General features: G+C 39.5%; 1 protein-coding gene across 7 annotated transcripts in view; it reads right to left on the bottom strand.

The window, feature by feature from the left end:
- The window catches only part of F8 (coagulation factor VIII), a 129,655-nt gene that overhangs the window by 89,106 nt on the left and 18,587 nt on the right, over positions 1-21,962 (bottom strand). For 6 of the 7 annotated variants that reach the window (XR_015723442.1, XR_015723443.1, XR_006778043.2 and 3 more), the window contains exons 4-7: positions 19,176-19,297; positions 15,917-16,039; positions 11,362-11,574; positions 861-929 (exon numbers count right to left, since the gene is read on the bottom strand). Coding sequence is in view for 4 of the 7 variants with exons in the window: in XM_045788965.2 (XP_045644921.2) it covers positions 861-929; positions 11,362-11,574; positions 15,917-16,039; positions 19,176-19,297 (527 nt within the window). In the remaining 3 variants the exon portion in view is untranslated. The remainder of the gene's footprint in view (positions 1-860; positions 930-11,361; positions 11,575-15,916; positions 16,040-19,175; positions 19,298-21,962) is intronic. The other variant, XM_045788964.2, reaches the window with a different exon arrangement.

Genomic DNA, 21,962 nt, shown 5'->3' with positions numbered 1-21,962 from the left:
TTAACTGCAGCATTATTTACAATAGCCAAGATATGGAAGCAGCCCAAGTGTCCATCCATAGATGAATGGATAAAGAACAGGTGGTATGTGTGTGTATATATATGCCATAAAAAAGAATGAGATCTGGCCATTTGAAGCAACATGAATGGACCTAAAGAGTATTTCACTTTTGTTAAGTGAAATAAGTCAGAGAAAGAGAAATAATGTATTGCTTCACTTTTACGTAGAATCTAAAAATCAAAACAAAGCAGAAACAAACCCACAAACACAGAGAAAAAATTGGTGGTTGACGGGGGGGGGGGGTTGGGGGATGTGCAAATAGGTGAAGGGGGTTAAGGAGGTACAAATTTCCAGTTATAAAATAAGTAAGTCACAGGGATGAAAGTACAGCCTAGGGAATATAGTCAATACTACTGCAATATACTTATGGTGAGCATTTCATAATGTATATAATCAAATCACTATTCTGTACACCTGAAACTAATATGTCAACTATACTTCAACTAAAAATCTTTTTAAAATTTAAATTAAAAAATAAATAAAATTTTCTGAAAATGATAAGAGAAAGAATTTAAAAATTAGAGCTAAAGGTCTTTGTTAATGGATTTAATGAGGGAGATGAGCCCAGCCTGTTACCTAGCTCCTCTATCTTCTTACCTGATAGCTCCCAATGGAACTCAGGCTGTATTTTTTTCTTGAAATTCAGTTTCATCCCCATCCCCTTCATTCCTGAACAGTAGGTTATGATCTTTCTATAATCACTTCCTCTGGACAATAGCAGCCCTCATTCTCAAATACCAGATTAAATTAATATATTCTATTTTTTCAGGAGCCCCAATTTCAGATTGCAGCTCACTAACCTTCATCAAATACAGCAAAAAGTAGTACAAATTCATGCAAGATCTGTGTCCTTTCTTTGGCCAGACTCCCTGAAAAAGAAGTGAGAACATTTATCTTCTACTGAGAATCCTATTATAGGAAATCAACACTAGGAGGAGACATCACTTCATCTGCTGCTTTGTCTCTTGGCCTTCTGTTAACTTTACCATAGTATTGCTTCTTTGGTGTCAGATGTCCTATACCAGTGCTTCTAAAACTATTTGGGGTAAACGACTTTTTTTCATTTCAATTTTGCTGCAGACCAGTACTTATGTAAAATACAAGAAAAATGTTTTTTTTTCATTAAAAAATGAATTACTCAAAAAAATGAAATTAAAGAAACATGCAAAATATAAGCCCATATAATCATATTTCATACATATATGCATTTATTCAGAACAACACAAAAGAGAAATATTGCAAAAACTGTAAATACTGTTCTTGGAATATAGGCAATTAAATATAGATAATTTCTATTATGCTTTTAACTTTTTTTACTTTTGCCAAGTATTATGACCAAAATAACAATGATCAATATTAAACACCTATAATCATACTTTAAGTGAATACTATGTATACCAATATTTCAAATTGTTAATGTTACACTCATCTATGGAACATAAGAACTAGGATGATTGGTAGGGGAAGAAAGGGATAAAGAAAGGGGGGGTAAACAGAAGGGGGAATGAAGCATGAGAGACTATGGACTATGAGAAACAAACTGAGGGCCTTAGAGGGGAGGGGGGTGGGGGATTGGGATAGACCGGTGATGGGTAGTAAGGAGGGCACGTATTGCATGGTGCACTGGGTGTTATATGCAACTAATGAATCATCGAGCTTTACATCGGAAACCGGGGATATACTGTATGGTGACTAACATAATATAATAAAAAATCATTAAAAAAATTGTTAATGTTACAAATGAACTTGTTTCATGCTTTAATTATTGAATTTGTCGGTTGTCTTTCTTTTTTTGTTGTTGGTTGTCTTTCTTAGCATTATATTTCTTCATTTGATTGGGAAATTTTCTTTCTTTTTTTTTTTATTATATTATGTTAGTCACCATACAGTACATCCCTGGTTTTTGATGTAAAGTTCAATGATTCATTAGTTGTGTATAACACCCAGTGCACCATGCAATACGTGCCCTCCTTACTACCCATCACCAGCCTATCCCATTCCCCCACCCCCCTCCCCTCTGAAGCCGTCAGTTTGTTTCTCAGAGTCCATAGTCTCTCATGCTTCATTCCCCCTTCTGATTACCCCCCTTTCTTTATCCCTTTCTTCTCCTACCCATCTTCCTAGTTCTTACGTTCCATAGATGAGAGAAACCATATGATAATTGTCTTTCTCTGCTTGACTTTATTTCACTTAGCATTATCTCCTCCAGTGCCGTCCATGTTGCAGCAAATGTTGAGAATTCGTTCTTTCTGATGGCTGAGTAATATTCCATTGTATATATGGACCACAACTTCTTAATCCAGTCATCTGTTGAAGGGCATCTCGGCTCCTTCCACGATTTTGCCATTTAGCTATTGTGGACAATGCTGCTATGAACATTGGGGTGCATATGGCCCTTCTCTTCACTACGTCTGTATCTTTGGGGTAAACACCCAGTAGTGCAATGGCTGGGTCATAGGGTAGCTCAATTTTTAACTTTTTAAGGGACATCCCCACTGTTTTCCAGAGTGGCTGTACCAACTTGCATTCCCACCAACAATGTAGGACGGATCCCCTTTCTCCACATCCTCTCCAGCAATTGTTGTTTCTTGCCTTGTCTATTTTTGCCATTCTAACTGGCATAAGGTGGTATCTCAGTGTGGTTTTGATTTGAATTTCCCTGATGGCTAATGATTTTGAACATTTTTTCATGTGTCTGTTAGCCATTTGTATGTCCTCATTGGAACAGTGTCTGTTCATATCTTCTACCCATTTTATGATTTGTTTATTTGCTTCTCATGTATTGAGTTTGAGAAGTTCTTTGTAGATCTTGGATACCAGTCTTTTATCTGTAGTGTCATTTGCAAATATCTTCTCCCATTCCGTGGGCTGCCTCTTAGTTTTTTGGACTGTTTCCTTGGCTGTGCAGAAGCTTTTAATCTTGATGAAGTCCCACAAGTTCATTTTATCTTTTGTTTCTCTTGCCTTTGGAGATGTGTCATGAAAAAGGTTGCTTTGGCCGATGTCGTAGAGGTTGCTGCCTATGTTCTCCTCTAGGATTTTGATGGATTCCTGTCTCACATCAAGGTCTTTCATCCATTTGGAGTTTATTTTTGTGTATGGTGTGAGAGAGTGATTGGGAAATTTTCTTTGCAGGCTTACTTTAAGAAGGAAGATTTTTGTTTATGACATTCTCCTTCTTTCTTGTACCCTTGACACTTGAAAGTAAATCTTTGATTGGACAAAGAAAGTAACTCACTTATACAAATTTAAAATACAGGTAAAGCTGTCTGAACACATTTGAATTCTTTTTATTTTTAAAATTACCAAATAGTGAAATTGACTTTTACTTTTGGTGTCTAAGTCTATGATTCTTTTTTTTTTTAAAAGATTTTATTTATTTATTTGACAGAGATAGAGACAGCCAGTGAGAGAGGGAACACAAGCAGGGGGAGTGGGAGAGGAAGAAGCAGGCTCACAGCAGAGGAGCCTGATGTGGGGCTTGATCCCAGAACGCCGGGATCACGCCCTGAGCCGAAGGCAGACGCTTAACCGCTGTGCCACCCAGGCGCCCCTAAGTCTATGATTCTTAATGCATGTATAGATTCATGAAACCATCAACCATCAAGACACAGAACAGTTCCAACATCCCAAAAAACTCCCTCCTTCTATCCCTTTATAGACACATATATAGTCATGGAGAAAGAGACAGTCATACGTATGGTCATACCCTTGGCAACCACTGATCTGTTCCCCACTGCAATATATTTGTATTTTTGAGATTGTCATATAAGTGGAACCATACAATATATAACCTTTGAGATTGGCTTTTTTACTCAGTATAATGCCTTTGAGATTCATCCATTTTGTTGCATGTATCAGTACTTCATTCTGTTTTATTGATGAGGAGTATTTCATGATATGAATGTACCAGTTTGTTTAACCATTCACTTTTGAAGGACATTTAGGTTGTTTCCAGTTCTTAGCCATTACAAATAAAGCTGCTGTGAACATTAATGTACATACAGATTTTTATGGGAATATTAAGTTTTCATTTGTCTGGGGTACTCAGGAATGGAAATTAAGTGTATATTTACCTTTATAAGAAACTGCCTATAATTGTGACACCAATTCCAGTGTATATGGTTTTTTTCCCTACCACCAAGCAATTATGTGACATCAGCTGGGTGTCCTACAATTTAACTTAATTCTGAAACTATCTGCCTGGAGATGGTGTAGATTCCCACAGGTTAAGGGCTCAGTTCTACAAGACTTCCCTGCACCCACACGTCAGATGCTAGTTGAAAGTCCAAGTCATCACCTGTGCTTCTGACCAACCTCTACAGATCAGAGGTTAAAAAAAACTCCCTTCTTGGGTTCCATTAATTTGCTAGAGCAGCTCACAGAACTCAGAGAAGCATGTTACAGATCACCAGTTCATTCAAAAAAGATATAACTAAAAAACAGCCAGATGGAAGAGATGTATAGGGCAAGTTATGGGGAAAAGATGCAGAGCTCCCATGCCCTCTCCAGGTATGTCACTCTCCTCAAATCTCCTGGTGTTCACCAATCTGGGAGCTCTTTGAACCCTGTCCTTTGGTTTTTTTATGGAAGCTTCATTCCATAGGCACAACTGATTAAATCATTAGCCATCGGTGACTGAACTCTCTCTCCCCTCCTGGGGGAGGGGTGGGGAACTAGGGAGGTTGGGACTGAAAGAAAATTTCAGTCCTCTAATCACTACAGGCAATCAGCCCCATCTTTAGGTGCATGGTCCAAAAATCACCTCACTAACATAACAAAAGACATCTTTATTGCTCTCATCACAGAAAATCTCAAGGGTTTTAGAAGCTCTACCAGGAAGGAGATGAAAACCAAATATATACGGTATTTAAATCACAATATTACACTGCCAAACTGTTTTCCAGAGTGTCTATACCATTGTGAATCCCCAGCAACAATGTATGAGACTTCCTGTTGGTCTGAATTCTTGACAGCATGCTTAATTTTTAAATTATTAGATTAGGTATTCTAATAGATATGTAGCAGTATTTCATTGCGGTTTTAAAAAAAAAAGATTTTATTTATTTATTAGAGAGAGAGACAGCTAGAGAGGGAACACAAACAGAGGGAGAAGGAGAAGCAGGCCTCCCACTAAGCAGGGAGCCCGACTCGGGGCTCGATCCCACGACCCTGGGATCACGATGTGAGCTGAAGACAGATGCTTGACAACTGAGTCACCCAGGCACCCCTGACTGTGGTTTTAATATGCATTTCCCTAATGGCCAATGATACTGGACATCTTTTCGTGTATTTATTTGGCACTTGTATATCTTCCTCAGTGAATTATCTATTCAAATATTTTGCCAATTTAAAAAATTGGATTTTTTCCTTATTGTTGAGATTTGAGAGCATGTTTTATAAAATGTTTTCTATATAATATATACGTATAATACACATGAATAATACATATATAAAGCATATAAAAATATCTTGGTTATTGTAAATATATATATATATATATTTTAAAGATTTATTTATTTATTTATTTGACAGAGATAGAGACAGCCAGTGAGAGAGGAAACACAAGCAGGGGGAGTGGGAGAGGAAGAAGCAGGCTCCTAGCGGAGGAGCCTGATGTGGGGCTCGATCCCGGAATGCCAGGATCACACCCTGAGCCGAAGGCAGACGTTTAACGACTGTGCCACCCAGGTGCCCCTGTGAATATATTTTTTATATATATCACATCAGTCCTTTGCCAGATATGTGATTGGCAAATATTTCCTCCCAATCTGTAGCTTGTCTCTTCATTCTCTTAACACTGTTTTTTTTATTACAAAAGCAAAAATTATTAATGTTGATAAAGTCCCATTTATCAATATTTTCTTTTATGGACTGTGTTTGTGATGTTTTCTCAGAACCCTTCTCTTAACCCCAGGTCATGAAGATATTCTACCTTGTTTCTTAAAAGTGTTATGGTTGTACATATTACATTTAGAGCTACAATTCATTTTGAGTTACTCTTTGTATAACTAGTAAGGTCTGGGATCACTGCATATAGATATCTAATTGTTTCAACACCATTTTTTGAAAAGACACCTCCTTTGAGTTATTTTTGCACCAAATCAATTGGGCTTACTTGTGTGGATCTATTTCTGGAGTTTCATTCTATATCATTGATCTACAGGTCTATTCCATTAACTAATACATGTTATGATTACTGCAGCTTTGTAGTAAATTGTAAAACTGAGCAGGATTATTACTCCAAATTTATTCTTTTGCAAAATCATTTTAGCTAATCTAGTACTTTTGCCTTTTCATATAAATTTCAGAATCAGCTTGTCTGTGACCACAAAAAAAAAATCTTGCTGAAAATCTACAGACTGGGGAGAACTGAGATCTTTACTATGTTGAATCTTAATAGTACAGAAACAGTTTTTCTCTCTGTTTGATTTCTTTCACTTTGTAGTTTTCACCATACAGACAATGTACATGTTTTGTTAGATTTATACCTAAACTTTCAAATTTTGGAGCTATTGTAAACATACTTTCTTACATTTTGGTTTCCAGTTTTTCACTGATAGTATATAGCATACAAATTTGTTAAAGATTTATTTAAATTCCAGTTAGTTAACATGCAGTGTAGTATTAGTTTCAAGTGTACAATATAGTGATTCAACACTTTCACACAGCACCCAGTGCTCACCACTAGTCCCCTCTTTAATCCCCATCACCTATGTAACTTATCCCCCCCAACCTCCTCTCTGGTAACCATCAGTTTGTTCTGTAGTTAAACCTGTTTCTTGGTTTGCCTCTCTGTTTCTTTTTTTTTTCCTTCCCATTTGCTCATTTGTTTTGTTTCTTAAATTTCATGAGTGAAATCATATGGTATTTATCTTTCTCTGACTTATTTCACTTAGCATTATACTCTCTAGCTCTATCCCTGTCATTGCAAATGGCAATATTTCATTCTTTTTTTATGGCTGAGTAATATTCCATTATATAATAATATTCCTACACACACACACACACACACACACACACACACACACACACCCCAAATCTTTTTTTACCCATTCATCAGTTGATACCTAGTAGTGCAGTTGCTGGGTCTCAGGGTAGCTCTATGTTTAACTTTTTGAGGAACCTCCATACTGTTTTCCAGAGTGGCTGCACCAGTTTGCATTCCCACCAATAGTGCAAGACGGTTCCCCTTTCTCCACATCCTCGCCAACACCTGTTGTTTCCTGTGTTGTTGATTTTAGCCATTCTGACTGGTGTGAGGGGATATCTTTTTGTGGTTTTGATTTGCCTTTCCCTGATGATTAGTGATATTGAGCACCTTTTGACATACTTGTTAACCATTTCTATATCTTTTTCTCCCCCCAGAAATATCTATTCACATCCTTTGCCCATTTGGGGAATACTGAAGGAGAATAAAAAGAGAAATTATCCACCAGTTTGGTGGTACTTTAAATTCTGATGCCTTTTCCTGACCTGCTTGTTCGACTTGATTTTTAGGATTCTCAAATGCCTGGGCTATGCATTTTGTCAAGGTTCTATAGTTGAGCTCAATGGGAGATAAAGGGTGGCATATGTTTTTTCCATCTTATCCAGAACTAGAACCTCTTGTTGACTTTTTTATAAAGATGTTACATTTTTAAAAATGTATTTAATTTTTTAATTTAAAAAAATTTTTTTAAAAAGATTTGACTTTTAAGTAATCTCTACATTCAATGTGGGGCTCAAACTTACAACCCCAAGAACAAGAGTTGCATGTTTCACTGACTGAGCCAGCCAGGTACCTCTCTGTTGACTTTTTAAGTCAATTTTCTGCCAAATAATTCTTTTTATTTTAAATTTATTTCTATTTTATATGTAAACATGTTTTGATGTTTATTTACATATTTATTTATTTTTAACTAGGCTCAATGTGCAGTGCAGAGCCCAACATGGGGCTTGAACTCACGACCCTGAGATCAAGACCCAAGCTGAGATCAAGAGTCGGACACTTAGCTGACTGAGCCACCCAGGTGCCCCAGTGATTTCATTGTTTTATTAAACAATTTACATCTCACAAATTTACATCTCACAAATAACACACTCTGGTTGTAGCACTTTGTCATAAATTATGACTATGAAACTGAACTTATTATATAAGAGATAATACTTCAATGAAACTAGTATAAACTCTTCTGGTCATCTTCTTCTACTCCCTCCCCTTTTGTTCTTTTGGAATCATAATTTTCATCATCATCCAGAAATGGTGGTTCATGTTCACAAATTCTTTGCTTATCCTCCCATCAAAAAGCAGAGTCTAATTCCCCTTCTCCTTTATGGGCTGGCCATGGTGATTCATTCTAACAAACACAATGAGGTAGAAGGGATGCTGTGTAACTTCTGAAGCCAGGTTAAAAAAGGGACCATATAAAAAGACAGCATGAGCCACCATATAAAAGATCTGGCTACTCAGGAGAAAGAGAAGACAAGACAAAGACTGAGAGAAAATATTTGCAAAAGACATAATCTGATAGACTGTTATCCAAAATGTACAAAGAACTCTTAAAACTCAACAAAAAGAAAACAATCTGGTTTAAAAATGGGAAAAAGATTTGAACAGAAACCTCAACAAAGAAGATATACAGAGGGCAAATAGCATACAAAAACATGCTTCACGGGGCACTTGGGTGGCTTGGTCAGCTAAGCATCTGACTTTGGCTTAGGTCATGATTTTGGGGTCCTGGGACTGAGCCCCGTGTCAGCCTCTGTGCTCAGCGGGGAGTTCTGCCTCTCCCTCTCCCTCTGCGCTCCCCCTGCTGGTGCTCTCTCTCTCTCAAATAAATAAAAATCTTTTAAATAAAAACATGTTTCACATCACATGTTATCAGAGAAATGCAAATTAAAGCAATTTGATACCACTACATACCTATAAGAATGGCCAAATTCCAAAACACTGGCAACACCAAAAGCTGGTAAGGATGAGGAACAAGTGGGAAGTCTCATTCATTGCTGCTGGGACTACAAAATGACACAGCCGCCTTGGAAAACAGGTTGGCAGTTTCTTAGAAAAGTAAGTATACTCTTGCCATTTGATCCAGCAATTGTGCTCCTTGGCATTTACCCAAAGGGGTTGAAAACTATGTATGCATATAAACCTGCACATGGATGTTTATAGCAGCTTTATTCATAACTGTTAAAACTTGGAAGCAACCAAGATGTCCTTCACTGGTGAGTGGGTAAATAAACTCTGGTCCATCCAGACAATAGAATATTATTCAGTGCTAAAAAGAAAAAAGCTATCAAGCCATGAAAAGATATGGAGGAAACCTAAATGCATATTACTAAGTGGAAGAAGCCAATCTGAAAAGGATACATACTGCATGATTCCAACTATTTGACATTTTGGAAAAGGCAAAACTATGAAGACAATTTAAAAAATCAGTGGTTGCTAGGGGGTGGGACAGGAAAGGATGAATAGGTGGGACACAGAGGATTTTTAGAATAGTGAAACCATTCTGTATGATACTATAATGGTGGATACATGTCATTCTACATTTGTCCAAACCTGTAGACTGTAAACCAACAAGAGTAACTGTCATGTAAAGTATGGACTTCGGTTGATAACGATATGCCAGTGTACGTTCACCAACTGTAACAAGCATACCGCTCTGGTGCAAGATGTTGATAGTGAGGGAGGCTGTGTGTTGATGGTGGACAGGTGGTAGTTGGGAATTTTCTGTACTTTCTGCTCAATTTTGCTGTAAACCTAAAACTACTCTAAAAATACAGTCCATTTAAATGCAAAAAAACTTCTGGCTACCCTGTAGCTCCCATGCTGAAAAGACCCTGTGGAAAGCTCCAGCTATTTGAGTCTTCCAAGCCTAGGTGCCAGACATGTGAATAAAGTTTCAGTCAGGATGACCTTGGCTCCAGCACTATTTGACTACAGCCTCATTAGAAATCCTCAGACAGTGGACTGCAAGAGGACTGCAGACCCATCTGTCATTCTGAGAGGTAGAGTGGCTCATACAAGGTCTCCAGTCTGGCCAGGGATCTGGTACCTCTTCTTGCCCTTCTTTTCCTCTTTCAAAGTCAAGGCTTCAAGGCAGGGACTAGAAAGACTTGGGGAGAGTCTAAGGGGCTAGGGCATTTTGGGTCACCTGGGTGGCTCAGTCGGTGAAGCATCTGACTCTAGAATTCAGCTCAGGTCATGATCTATGGGTCGTGGGATCAAGCCCTGAGTTGGGCTCTGTGCTCAGCAAGGAGTCTGCTTGAGGATTCTCTCTCTCCCTCTCCCTCTGCCCCTCTCTCCTCATGTGTGCACATGCTTGCTCTCTCTTAAATAAATAAATAAATAAATAAATAAATAAATAAATAAATAAATGGCTAGAGCATTAAAAAAAAAAAAGAAATCCTGAGACAGACCACCAAGTAAACATACTCCTAAATTCCATGAGAGACCCACAAAAACCAAGAGAAATGATAAATGATGATCTTTGTTTTTAGCCACTAAATTGTGGGGACATGCAGTAATAGCTAAAGGAAAAAAAAAAGTCCCATGAAGCTGATTTTACTATAAAAACTTAGAATTAAAGAAAATTCTGCAATGTTTACTTCCCTAATTTAGTGTATGCTATTAAACTACAAATTAAAAACAGGTTTAACTATATTTTTAAAAAGATTTTATTTATTTATTTGATAGAGAGCACAAGCAGGAGGAGCAGCAGAAGGAGAGGGAGAAGCAGGCTCCCCACAGAGAAGGCAGCCCGGTGCGGGGCTCCATCCCAGGACCCTGGGATCATGACCTGAGCCGAAGGCAGACGCTTAACTGACTGAGCCACCCAGGAAGCCCAGGTTTAATTAAATTTAAGATGGTTTTCAGAAAAACAAGTTATAAATGTTTGCTTTTCTCCTATTTTTTTTTAAAGTAGGCTCCACACCCAGCACAGAGCCCAGTGCAGAGTCCAATGCAGGGCTCGAATTCACGACCCTGAGGTTAAGACCTGAGCTGAAAACAACAGTTGGACTTAACCAACTGAGCCACCCAGGTGCCCTGCTTTTCTCCAATTTTTAAATGCTTTTGGGATACAAATGACACAGCTGGATGTGTTTATCTCCAGAAAGCTTTCAGGGAACTTAACACAAAATTTACAAAAGGCACTACTAGATAGCCCATAAACTGTAATATTTTCTTTCTATGGGCATTTTGCTAGGGAAAAGAAACCTCTGTTAGATGAAAGAACACAAATGCTTTAATAATCGACCCAGATGTTTATACTTCCCTGCTTATTTCATTTGAGTCCTATCCTTTCTCACACTTACCTTCTTTGCAAACCAGCAGGGCTCCAATGAGGCCTGAATTCAGGTCTTTCACCAGGTCCACATGAGAAAAATATGAGTAGGTGAGACATGGCGGATCAGAGGCCATCGGACCGTTCTCTTTCAGGACCTGCCAGAGATAGGTATGGCTTTCACCAGGAATGACTTTATCATCTTCCTTCTCCTTTTGGCTGGTCTGATCCTCATATTCAGCACCTAAAGCAAGAAGGGATAAAACTGTCCTTTCCATACCCATTGTTCACTCAAGGAAACAGTAAGTTTATTGTTACCAGTAGATTCTACACAAGAAATAGACCTTCTGCAACTTAATGTGAAAGACTATCAAGCAGCCTCATATATTCCAGAGAAGTTGTAGACCACTAATGAAAACATGAGGGGTTGAGTGGGTCTCACTGTAACCTCCAGATTCTAACCAATAATATTGCTTCCATCATTGCATCTTTTCACCTAGTTCACATCAATTCAACTCAACAGACATACATTGGTTATGTACTTTGTCCCAGACTTTTTAATGAGCACTAGTGAAGGTCACAGGAAGATGAGATACAGAGATTTTTAAAAATGTTTTTTTTTAGATGGGGAGGGGAGGGACAGAGGGAGTGGGAGAAAGAAAATCTTAAGCAGACTCCACACCCAGCATGAGCCTGACATGGGGCTCGATCTCACAATCCTGAGATGATGACCTGAGCCAAAATCTAGAGCCTGACACTTAACCAACTGAGCAACCCAGGTGGCCCTTTTTAAAAATATTTTTAACTTGGTTTTTCTCTGGAAGAGCAAATCACATCAGGGGCAGATATTTTCTGGCTATCTCATGCTTAGTGATGTTAAAATTAACGCCTGGATTAGTTTGATACTTCAATTCTAAATTGAGCACTATATGTGTTCATCATTAATGAAGTGTCTTTGCTTCTAAGTCATTTCAGTGGACAGAAGTAGAGACTATGTAAAGGCACTGACATAATGCCTTATGCTTCTATTGAAACATTTTTCTAGTAACTTCACCGTACTTCCTTGATTTATAACAGTCTCTGGAGTTCCAGAGCAGCCCAAAGCATTCAGGGGGCTCTCCATTTATACTTTATCTCATCCAATAACATCTATACATCTGAGCGAGGGACCTCTCCAACAGAGCAATACAAGATACCCCTGCACTGCCCCGACTCTGCCTGTACTTCTACTACAAACTTTCAGCAGGAAAACGCCACCTCCAAAGTACAGGTGGGTAGCCCCCACTCTAAAATCAGCCTCTCTGGGGTATAGGGACACCCTCTTCGGTGTGCACTAGGTACTACTGGCTTCATCGAGAAACAACATCAGACCAATACTTGTGCTTGGCAGAGAGTGGTAGAAATTTTTTTAAAAACCTGAGTTGGCACCTGGGGATGGAGTGTGTGGTGTAGGTGCCTGTGTGATCCTGGGCTGATATTAAATTCTAGGTAGTAGATACATTTCAATAGGGAGGAAGGGCATCAGAGGGGATACATAAAGGGATTCAACTGTATAATGTTTAATTTCTTAGAGCAAAGATGACAAAATATTAAGATTTGGCAGTGAGGAGCAGCCGGGTGTTGTCCAACTCTTGGTTTCGGTTCAGGTCATGATCTCAGGATTGTGGGATTGAGTCCTGCATTGGGCTCTGCGCTCTCTCTAATAAATAAATCAATCTTTAAAGAAAAAAAAAACATTTGGCAAAGTGACGTGATGGTTACATGTTTGTGTGCTATATTATTTTCTGTACCTTTCTTTGTTTGAAGCATTTCATTAAGAAATGAATATCCTTTTTCCTAATAGTAGGGTTGGGAAAGAGGTGTGGGAGGTTTGATTAGAGCCCAAGAATGTGTAAAACACTACAGCTGTCTTGGGGAGAGGGACAGTGAATGGATTGGGAGAACTGTAGCAGTAGGATGGCCAGGTAGTACTGAGGTAAGGTATTATGAACTTAGTGATACAATTTCATGTGGTTGTATAGTTTTATTTCAACTATGGCTGTTCACTTGGTTGCTAGTAAAGTAGGTGGAGAACAGCTTTAACCAGGGTAGTGGTTTATCCAAGTGAATAGAATGGAGATCAAGGAGCCGGAACTTATGAGTGCATGCAAGGGTGCCATGTCTATGATGTGCCAGGGCATCTAAGCTGGGAAAGGAGGGAAGCAGTATCCGTGGATGGTAGATTCCAAACAGAATGAAGAGTTGTTGGAGTGGGTAATGAGAAAAGGAGATTTTGGGGGCTGCTTAGGTTGCTAATAACAGTCTATTCTACAATGAAGACAAAGTGATTTGTGAAGACCAGGTAAAGTAGGTGGTACCTGAAAAAAAGCACGATGCTTTAAGTTTACTATCTACTAACGAGTATTATGTTTGGAAGATCTCTGCCTCCATCAGAGTCTTATCTGAGCTTGTACACCTGCAAATATTCTAAACAGAAGATGTTCTGTGTAATGTTCACTTTCTATTATACGAGGAATAGCACAGTTGTAACATTTGAGAGTTCAGGGAGTCTATCTGTCTGATTTCAATGTGCCTTTTACATGGAAGATATCCTCAGGAGTGTATTGAATCAACAAAAATCCACTTCTGAAAGGAAGTCATTTTGTAATTATCCCTTGAGCCAAAGTTTTGTCAAGTGCTTTTGGGCTTGAGATATACAAGGAAAAGAGAAAAGTTGAAGAGTAAATCACAGAGCTTCTTGTTGAGAAGTCTGCAAAAATCACTACCCCAAATGTAGTGGTGTAAAACAATCACCATTGTATTACCCTCACTGATTGTGTGGGTCAGGAATTCAGATGGAGCACAGGCAAGATGCCTTCTCTGCTTCGAGGTAGCTAAGGCATCAGCTGGCATAACACAAACAGCTGAGGGCTGGAATCACTTGGAGGGCTTCTCATTCACACATCTAGTAGCCGGATGGGGATGACTTGAAAACCGGATTCAGCACACTGACACCCGGGCTTTCTATTTGGCTTGGGCTTCCTCATAGGGACCTGGGGGAGTTAGGCTTCCTACATGGCACTTCAGGACTCCAAGAGTGAATGTTCCCATAAATAATACAGGAGCAGCAGGTTCTTTTACAACTCAGTGTCAGAAGTCACAAACCTCCACAGATTAAGATTTGGCAAAGTAAGGGGCACTGAGTGGTGCAGTTGGTTAAGCATCCGAACTCTTGATTTCAGCTCAGGTCATGATCTCAGGATTGTGGGATCAAGCCCTGTATTGGGCTCTACACTCAGTAGGGAATCTGCTTGAGATTCTCTCTCCCCCTCTCACTCTGCCCTTCCCCCCTAAAATAAATAAATCTTTAAAAAATAGATTTCACATATAAGTGAAATCGTATGGTATTTGTCTTTCTCTTTCTGACTTATTTCACTTAGCATAATACCCTCTAGGTAAAATTTCCATTCTTTTTAATGACTAAGTAATATTCCAGGCTTAGGGTGCAAAAGAATCATCCCTATGCTCAGCTGCAGAATGGTGGGAACCCTGACCTCTTTAAAATGCTCCTAGATTTGTTCTCATTTCAGAATGAGAAATTAGTCAACATAGGGCATATGCTCTAATAGTTTATTAATGATTTGCTTCAATTTTCTTGATCTATATATGCCATAGTCTATCTGGACAATATCATAGTCAATTGTGGCACCCCTTTACTCCCTTCCTACATGAGGTGAAGGTTAAGGAGAAGCTAGGTAAAGTAGGAACTCTGGCCAAACAGGTTGTTTGTTTTAACAAAGTCAGGTTGTGCTTCTGGTACGTGTCTCTTATCACATGGTGGCATCCATATTTAGAAACTGGGGGGAGGGGAAGGAAAGGAAGTGTCTGGACAGTCAGAATCTAAGGAGAGAAAAGATGAAATCCATTTCACTTCCATACCCTGAGCCTTGATCCTCCCTAGGAAGCTTTCTGGGCATAGGAAGGCAGCTGAAGTGGAATTGTTAGGATCAGTGGCCTGGCTCCTCAAGGGAGAATAGGAACCAAATTAAACTTTTGCTCTTGTAAAAGACACTACTAACAGAATGAAGGGGCGCCTGGGTGGCGCAGTCGTTAAGCGTCTGCCTTTGGCTCAGGGCGTGATCCTGGAGTTCTGGGATCGAGTCCCATATCAGGCTCCTCCGTTGGGAGCCTGCTTCTTCCTCTCCCACTCCCCCTGCTTGTGTTCCCTCTCTCACTGGCTGTCTCTGTCAAATGAATAAATGAAATCTTAAAAAAAAAAAAAAGCATCTGCCTTCGACTCAGGTCATGATCCCAGGGTCCTGGGCTCGAGCCTCATATCTGGCTCCCAGCTCAGTAGGGAGCCTGCTTCTCCCTCTGCATCTGCCTCTGCCCCTGCCCCTCCCCTGCTGTGCTCTCTCTCTTTCTCAAATAAATAAAATCTTAAAAATAATAAACTTCAGGGCTTAGACTAAAATGACAATGCTCCTGACATCATGAAATTGGCCTAGGTTTGAATCCTGAGTACACCATTCACTAGCTATAGGACCTTGTATTCAATACTCCTTTATCCCTGAGATGACAGGAGAATAGGAGGGCATTTGACTCACCTTCAGAAGCTTTCCAGTAGGATACACCAACAGCATGAAGACTGACAGGATGAGAAGCCATGTTCTTAAGTATAATGACCACTGTGTCATGAACCTCAGCCCGGATGGTAGGACCCAGCAGACCTGCAAGAATGAGATGCCCCCCAAAGGTCACTTTGAGAGTGGTACTCCAGAAAGCCTGCTATTATGAAAGTGATGGCTAAAGTCACAATGGAAAAACATGCCCCTGTGATTATTGATAAAAAGTAGTAATTGACTGAATAAATGCCTAAACTGCTATCACCAGCTCAGTGTCATGGTTGTTCTGAGGATAGATTTCTGGCAATTCATTCAATGCATGCATTCATTCAATTAATAGTTGAGATCCTACTATATTCTAGGCACTGGAGATGTAGCGAACAAGACATATCATGGAAATTATATTCTGGAGAATGTAATTAAGTGCATAAAGAAATAAACAAGAAATATTCTGATTGTTGTAAATGCTATAAAAGATGGTGGCATGCCAGAAAATGATGAAGCAGGAGACAGAATCCTTTATAGTGGTAAAGAAGGGCATCTTTGAGGAGGTGGCATTTGAGCAGAGATCTGACTAACTGAAAAGAAGCAAGATTTGCAAATATCTGGTAGAATAACATTCAAAGCAGATAAAACAAATGGAAGAGGCCTGAGACAGGAATAATCTTGACATAGTTGAGGAACATGTGAATGAGCAGGGGAATAATAGAAAATAAGGTTATAAAGGCAGGCAGGGAACATAAAATGTAGGACTTTGTAGGCCACAGGAGTTTGGATGAACTTGGAATTTACAAGAAGTAAACAGACTTGGGACTTGTTTTGGATGAAGAGTCAACAAGACTTGATGATGTCAGATGTTGGAAAAAAACGAGAGCAGCCAGGGATGACCTCTGTGGTTTGCATTTGTGCAACTGGGTGGTAGTCAGGTCATGATGCAGAAAAGTAAGAGAAAATCAAGACTTCTGACTTATAGACATAGTAGGTATAAGATGCCTACAAATGATTTATTGAATGAAGTGGATTCAATGGGACAAAAACATGAAAGAGATTTATTTTTCATAGTTTCTAACTGTGTTATGTGGAGGGGCACCTGGGTGGCTCAAGTTGGTTAAGTGTCTGCCTTTGGCTTAGGTAATGACCCCAGGGTCCTGGAATCGAGCCCCACATTGGGCTCCCTGCTCTGTGGGGAGCCTGCTTCTCCCTCTCCTGCTCCCCCTGCTTGTGCTCTCTCTGTCAAATAAATAAATAAATAAATAAATAAATAAATAAATAAATAAAGTCTTTGGAAAAAACCAGTGTTATGTGGAGTTTCCCCTCTTGCACTTTGAAAAATCCCCAATTTTTTCCAGTGACCATCACATATTGGCAATATTGTATCAGTCCAGTGATATTAGTCTAGCTTAATATCAAGCATTTGATGTCTCCTGCAATTTAAGGGTCCCTCCCTCCTCCAGCTTTCTCATCTTCCTCTGCTAATCTGCCTCCCCCAGTCACCATACTGCCCTCCTGACCCTCTAAGCTTTGAGCTAGTGAGAAAAGGACAGGGGTGGGAAAGGAGGCATGATGACAAGATCTTTCTTGGAAAGAATAGTGATAATGTGGCTTTGCTAGCTCCTGACTGTGGGACATGCCAGCATTTTTTCTCTTTCTTTCTTAGAGAACTTATATGAGTTCTTTGGAGACTCTTTCCTTCCCAATCATGCCCTCTCCAGCTGTCACTTGTATATCTCTTCTCAGTTTCTGCTTCTGGCAATACAATCGCAGAGGCTTTTTCTATTGGGGTCATCTAGCCCTGGCCGGAAGACCTCTCAGGCAGGGTCTTCTTGAGACAAATCTTGTTTTAACAGTGGCCGTGCAGTTAGCTTCAGCTATAACCCACTCTCCTTATTATGCCATCAGGGGAAGTTCCCCCAAGACTCTGACCTTGAAAGTTGTTTTCAGATAAAAAGCAGGAACTTAGTCAGAGTCTTATGAGCTCCAGAGGTCTTACGTCAAGTCTTCTAAGTGGTTCTCCTAAAGCTTGACATGAGGGTGAAACCTCCCTCCCATTATGGGGTGGGGAACATACAAATCACCAAAAATGGTTTACAAAGAAATCCTCAAACCTAAATTATTTCGTAAGTTCCTAGCCTTCTTTTATTTAGGCTTGAGGTGCAAGATGGGCTAAGGGTTGCAGAACTAATTTTGGGCCACCACCTGAACAAGTCCCTGAATAAGTCCTACATATGAGGGCTGACATCTCTTTTTCTTCATCAAATTTTAATTTAAATTCTAGTTAGTTAACGTACAATGCAATATTGGTTTCAGGAGTAGGGGTGCCTGGGTGGCTCAGCTGGTTAAATGTCCGACTCTTGACTTCAGTTCAGGTCATGATGTCAGGGTCTTGAGATTAAGCCCTGCATCCTTCTCTGTCTCTAAATATATATATATATATTTATAAAAATATGCGTGTGTGTATACACACACACATACATACATACATATACTGGTTTCAGGAGTAGAATTCACTGATTTATCATTTACATACAATACCCAGTGCTCATCATACATGTGTCCTTCTTAATACCCATCACTCATCTAGCCCATCCCCACCCACCTCCCTCCATCAACCCTCCCTTTGATCTCTATTGTTAAGAGTTTCTCATGGTTTGTTTCCGTCTCAACAAAATTCTTTTTCTTAGTCCAAGATCTTCAAACTGGGTAAAAATGACCTTTTATAATTTTTAAAAATAATCTCTACACCCAACGTAGGGCTTGAACTCACAACCCTGAGATCAAGAGTCACATGCTCTACCAACTGAGCCAGCCAGGTGCTCCCAATCTCTCTTTAGAATTTGGGGGTACTTGTCACCTATAATTCTCAGAAATAATTCTAAGGTAGGAGATGTCTCATTTTGATATCCTGTTACATGCTTATTTGACATCTAAGTGGATGTATCAAGCAAGCAATCTGAACTAAATATATAAACCTTGGAGTTACCAGCATAGAGATGTCTTAACATTGTTAGACTGGATAAGATCAGCTACTGACTGAAAGACCCAGAGCACTCTAACATCTAGAGAACAAGCAGAGGAGGAGAGCCCGGCAAAGAGACTGAGAATATTCAGTCAGTGTATTTCCCCAACAGGTGGTAGTAAGGGAAGCCTGGCCCTCTGAAACTGCAGCTCCAAGCCTAGGGGATCCTTGCTAGGACATCAGATTCTCAGTTTCATAGTAAACAGTCAATATTGTTTTTATTACCCATCCATGGTGGCCTGGGCTTGGCAATGTTGAAAAGGTCATCTGTAAACTCTACAAACACAGTCTTTTTGTACATGACTGCCGTGTTGAATGGCAAAGATCTTGGAACCCTAGGAGAAAACCTGTGTGAAAAAAGGAAAAAGTCATTCATTTTGGTGGACCTTCTGTGAACCCACTTTTCAGCAGCTGGAAGTAAAGTTTCTATCCCACTCTCCTCTACTGTTAACAAGGCAAACTGGAAATTGTATATAAAGCCCTGCTATAGACTGAATGTTTATATGTTTGCAGACAATGGGATTGGTGACCTTATAAAAGAGACCCCAGAGAAATCTCTCACCTCTTCCACCACACAAGGCTACAGTGAAAAGATGGCCATCTACGAACCAGGAACAGGGCGCTCACCAGACACCAAATCCACTGGCACCTCGATCTTAGACTTCAGAATACATGTCTGTTTATAAGCCACCCAGTCTGTGTTGTATTGTTGTAACAGCCTGAGCTAAGACAATCCCTAACATCTATCAAACCAAAATACTGTTTTCAAAAGTCATCTGATAACATTAGGTGCCATATGATAAAAATAAATCATAAAATCATAAATCATGGTTTGTTTTCATTTCAATAAAGTTTGAGTACCCATGCACTGCATCCTTTGCCAAAGCAATAACTAGAGGGTCCTTCAATTTTATCTCTAAAAGACATTGTAACTTTAATCTAAATAACTTGTATTCAAATTTTGTCTATATGTACCTAAAATTATACTTCCCCTCTTAGGGATACCAGGAATATCACAGAGAAAATTACCTTCCAATGAAGACTATGTAATTTAGAGTCAATTCTCCATTAATGATCATTTGTGTCTGTAGTCGGATACTCCCAATTATCCATTTATTCACAGATTAGCTACTGAATCAGAAATTTTACAGTTGATTATATAAATGTTTCCAAAATGTTATTATTTGCCTCAGTTATTAAAACTCTTCTAGGTGAAGACTTGTTCCCAACCTTTTCCTCTCTCTCTACGTGACAAGTGAGGTTGTCATTTTCTGGAGCCCAGTCTAGGTTGAATAATCAAAAGGATCATGTGAAGAAGGCTGCAGGTGAATTGGTAGACAATACAAAGTGGTTGAAGGTGGCTATTGCCACCATTTTTGCATGCATAGAGTAGTTCCACAGTTTTCTATATGCCATAGAGAGCCTCTCTTCCTGACTCATGCTTCTGAATATCTAATTCTTACCACTTCCCAGATTTTACCAATTGGTATTGCTTCAGCAAGCGAAAGAAGTATAGACGCAAGGCATGGACATTTGGGGAATGAATGCTGCTGCCCTGGAAGGAAACTTTCATGTGTAAATCCTGGTCTCCAAACCCCAATCAGTCAAACAACAATTGAGCACTCACTCCCACAGGTGTATATACATCACAGATGTATCAATCATATACTACATGCCATAGTGCCGTCACAAAACACATATTAGAAATGGATGTGGAAAAGGAGAGATCATTAAAGATACATAACTAGATATGAAGCAGGTGTTGTTCCTTTTGGTTTGGTAACTAAACATTTTTATTTAACCTCAGATTTCAATCTCATGTATTTGTGTAATAATTAAAAATGACCTCTCATGGTGAACTTTTCACAATTTCATGGTATTTCAATGGATCCCCCTTTCATTCTCCACTTAAAATCCAACTCTTGCTTTAACACCAGGAAGGAGAGAGCTGCTGGTCCTTGAGAGCAAAATGGGGATGTGTGTACATAAAACCTAGTGGGTGGGTTCTCCTTACATCATGGTTTGTATGGCAATGTTTGTTTTGGTAAATAGGATAGAAAAGGGTAAGAAGAGAGAAGAGGGCCTCATTATAAAAGAAACACGAATGTATTTCAGTGCCCCAGGTGGTTTGAACTGCTGAGCCAGTAACCCTGTGCATTCTCTGCCTGGTTACTGATAGGTGTCAGGGTCTAGAATCTGAGGGTGGAAAGGAAGCTCAGGTACCACCCAGCAAGCCCCTTCCAGTTTCTGGCTGATGACAAGGTTCCTCCGCACATTAGCAGTCTTGGCTGTAATTCAGATGAGGGCAGTTTTCATCTTGGGGTGAAGGTGTCAGTAGGGCTCTAGCAGTTGTCACTTACTTTTCTTTCTTTTTTTTAAGATTTTATTTATTTGAGAGAGAGAGACAGAGAGACAGAGAGGGCACAAGCAGGGGGAGAGGCAGAGGGAGAGGGAGAAGCAGACTCCCTGCTGAGCTGGAAGCCAGACATGGGGCTTGATGCAAGGACCCTGAGATCAGGACCTGAGCCGAAGGCAGATGCTTAACCATCTGAGCCACCCAGGTGCCCCTGTCACTTATTTTTCATGCTGTTTCTTCATCTATAGCTTACGTAACTGCCTGTTTTCAAACGTGATAATTAGGTCAATGATTCGTAATTTATTTTTAAAAGATAAAACCAAAGACAGTAATAAGGCCAGGGTGAAATTGTGCAGTTCTAACATCCAATCTGAAAGGATTTTTTTTCTATATTGCACAGAGGAATCTAGCATTAATAGATACTCAGAAGTAGCCTTTGGTGTAAGCATTTAAGGATGGACAGGAGAAGGTTTATGTGGTGGACACCAAGGACCCTCAACAGAGAACTTGCTCAGCTTAAATTTTTCCCCATTATTTAAATTGTGGTAAAACACATAAAACATAAAGTTTACTCTTAAACATGTTTAAGTGTATAGTTCAGTGGTACTAAGTACATTAATATTGTTGTATAACCGTCACCACCATCTATCTCCATA

This window comes from Ursus americanus, chromosome X, assembly GCF_024610735.1.
Source record: "Ursus americanus isolate L20-20 chromosome X, mUrsAme1.1.p, whole genome shotgun sequence".
Lineage (NCBI taxonomy): Eukaryota > Metazoa > Chordata > Mammalia > Carnivora > Ursidae > Ursus > Ursus americanus.
Note: the sequence above shows the minus strand (reverse complement) of the source record. Positions and strands in the feature narration are given on the sequence as shown.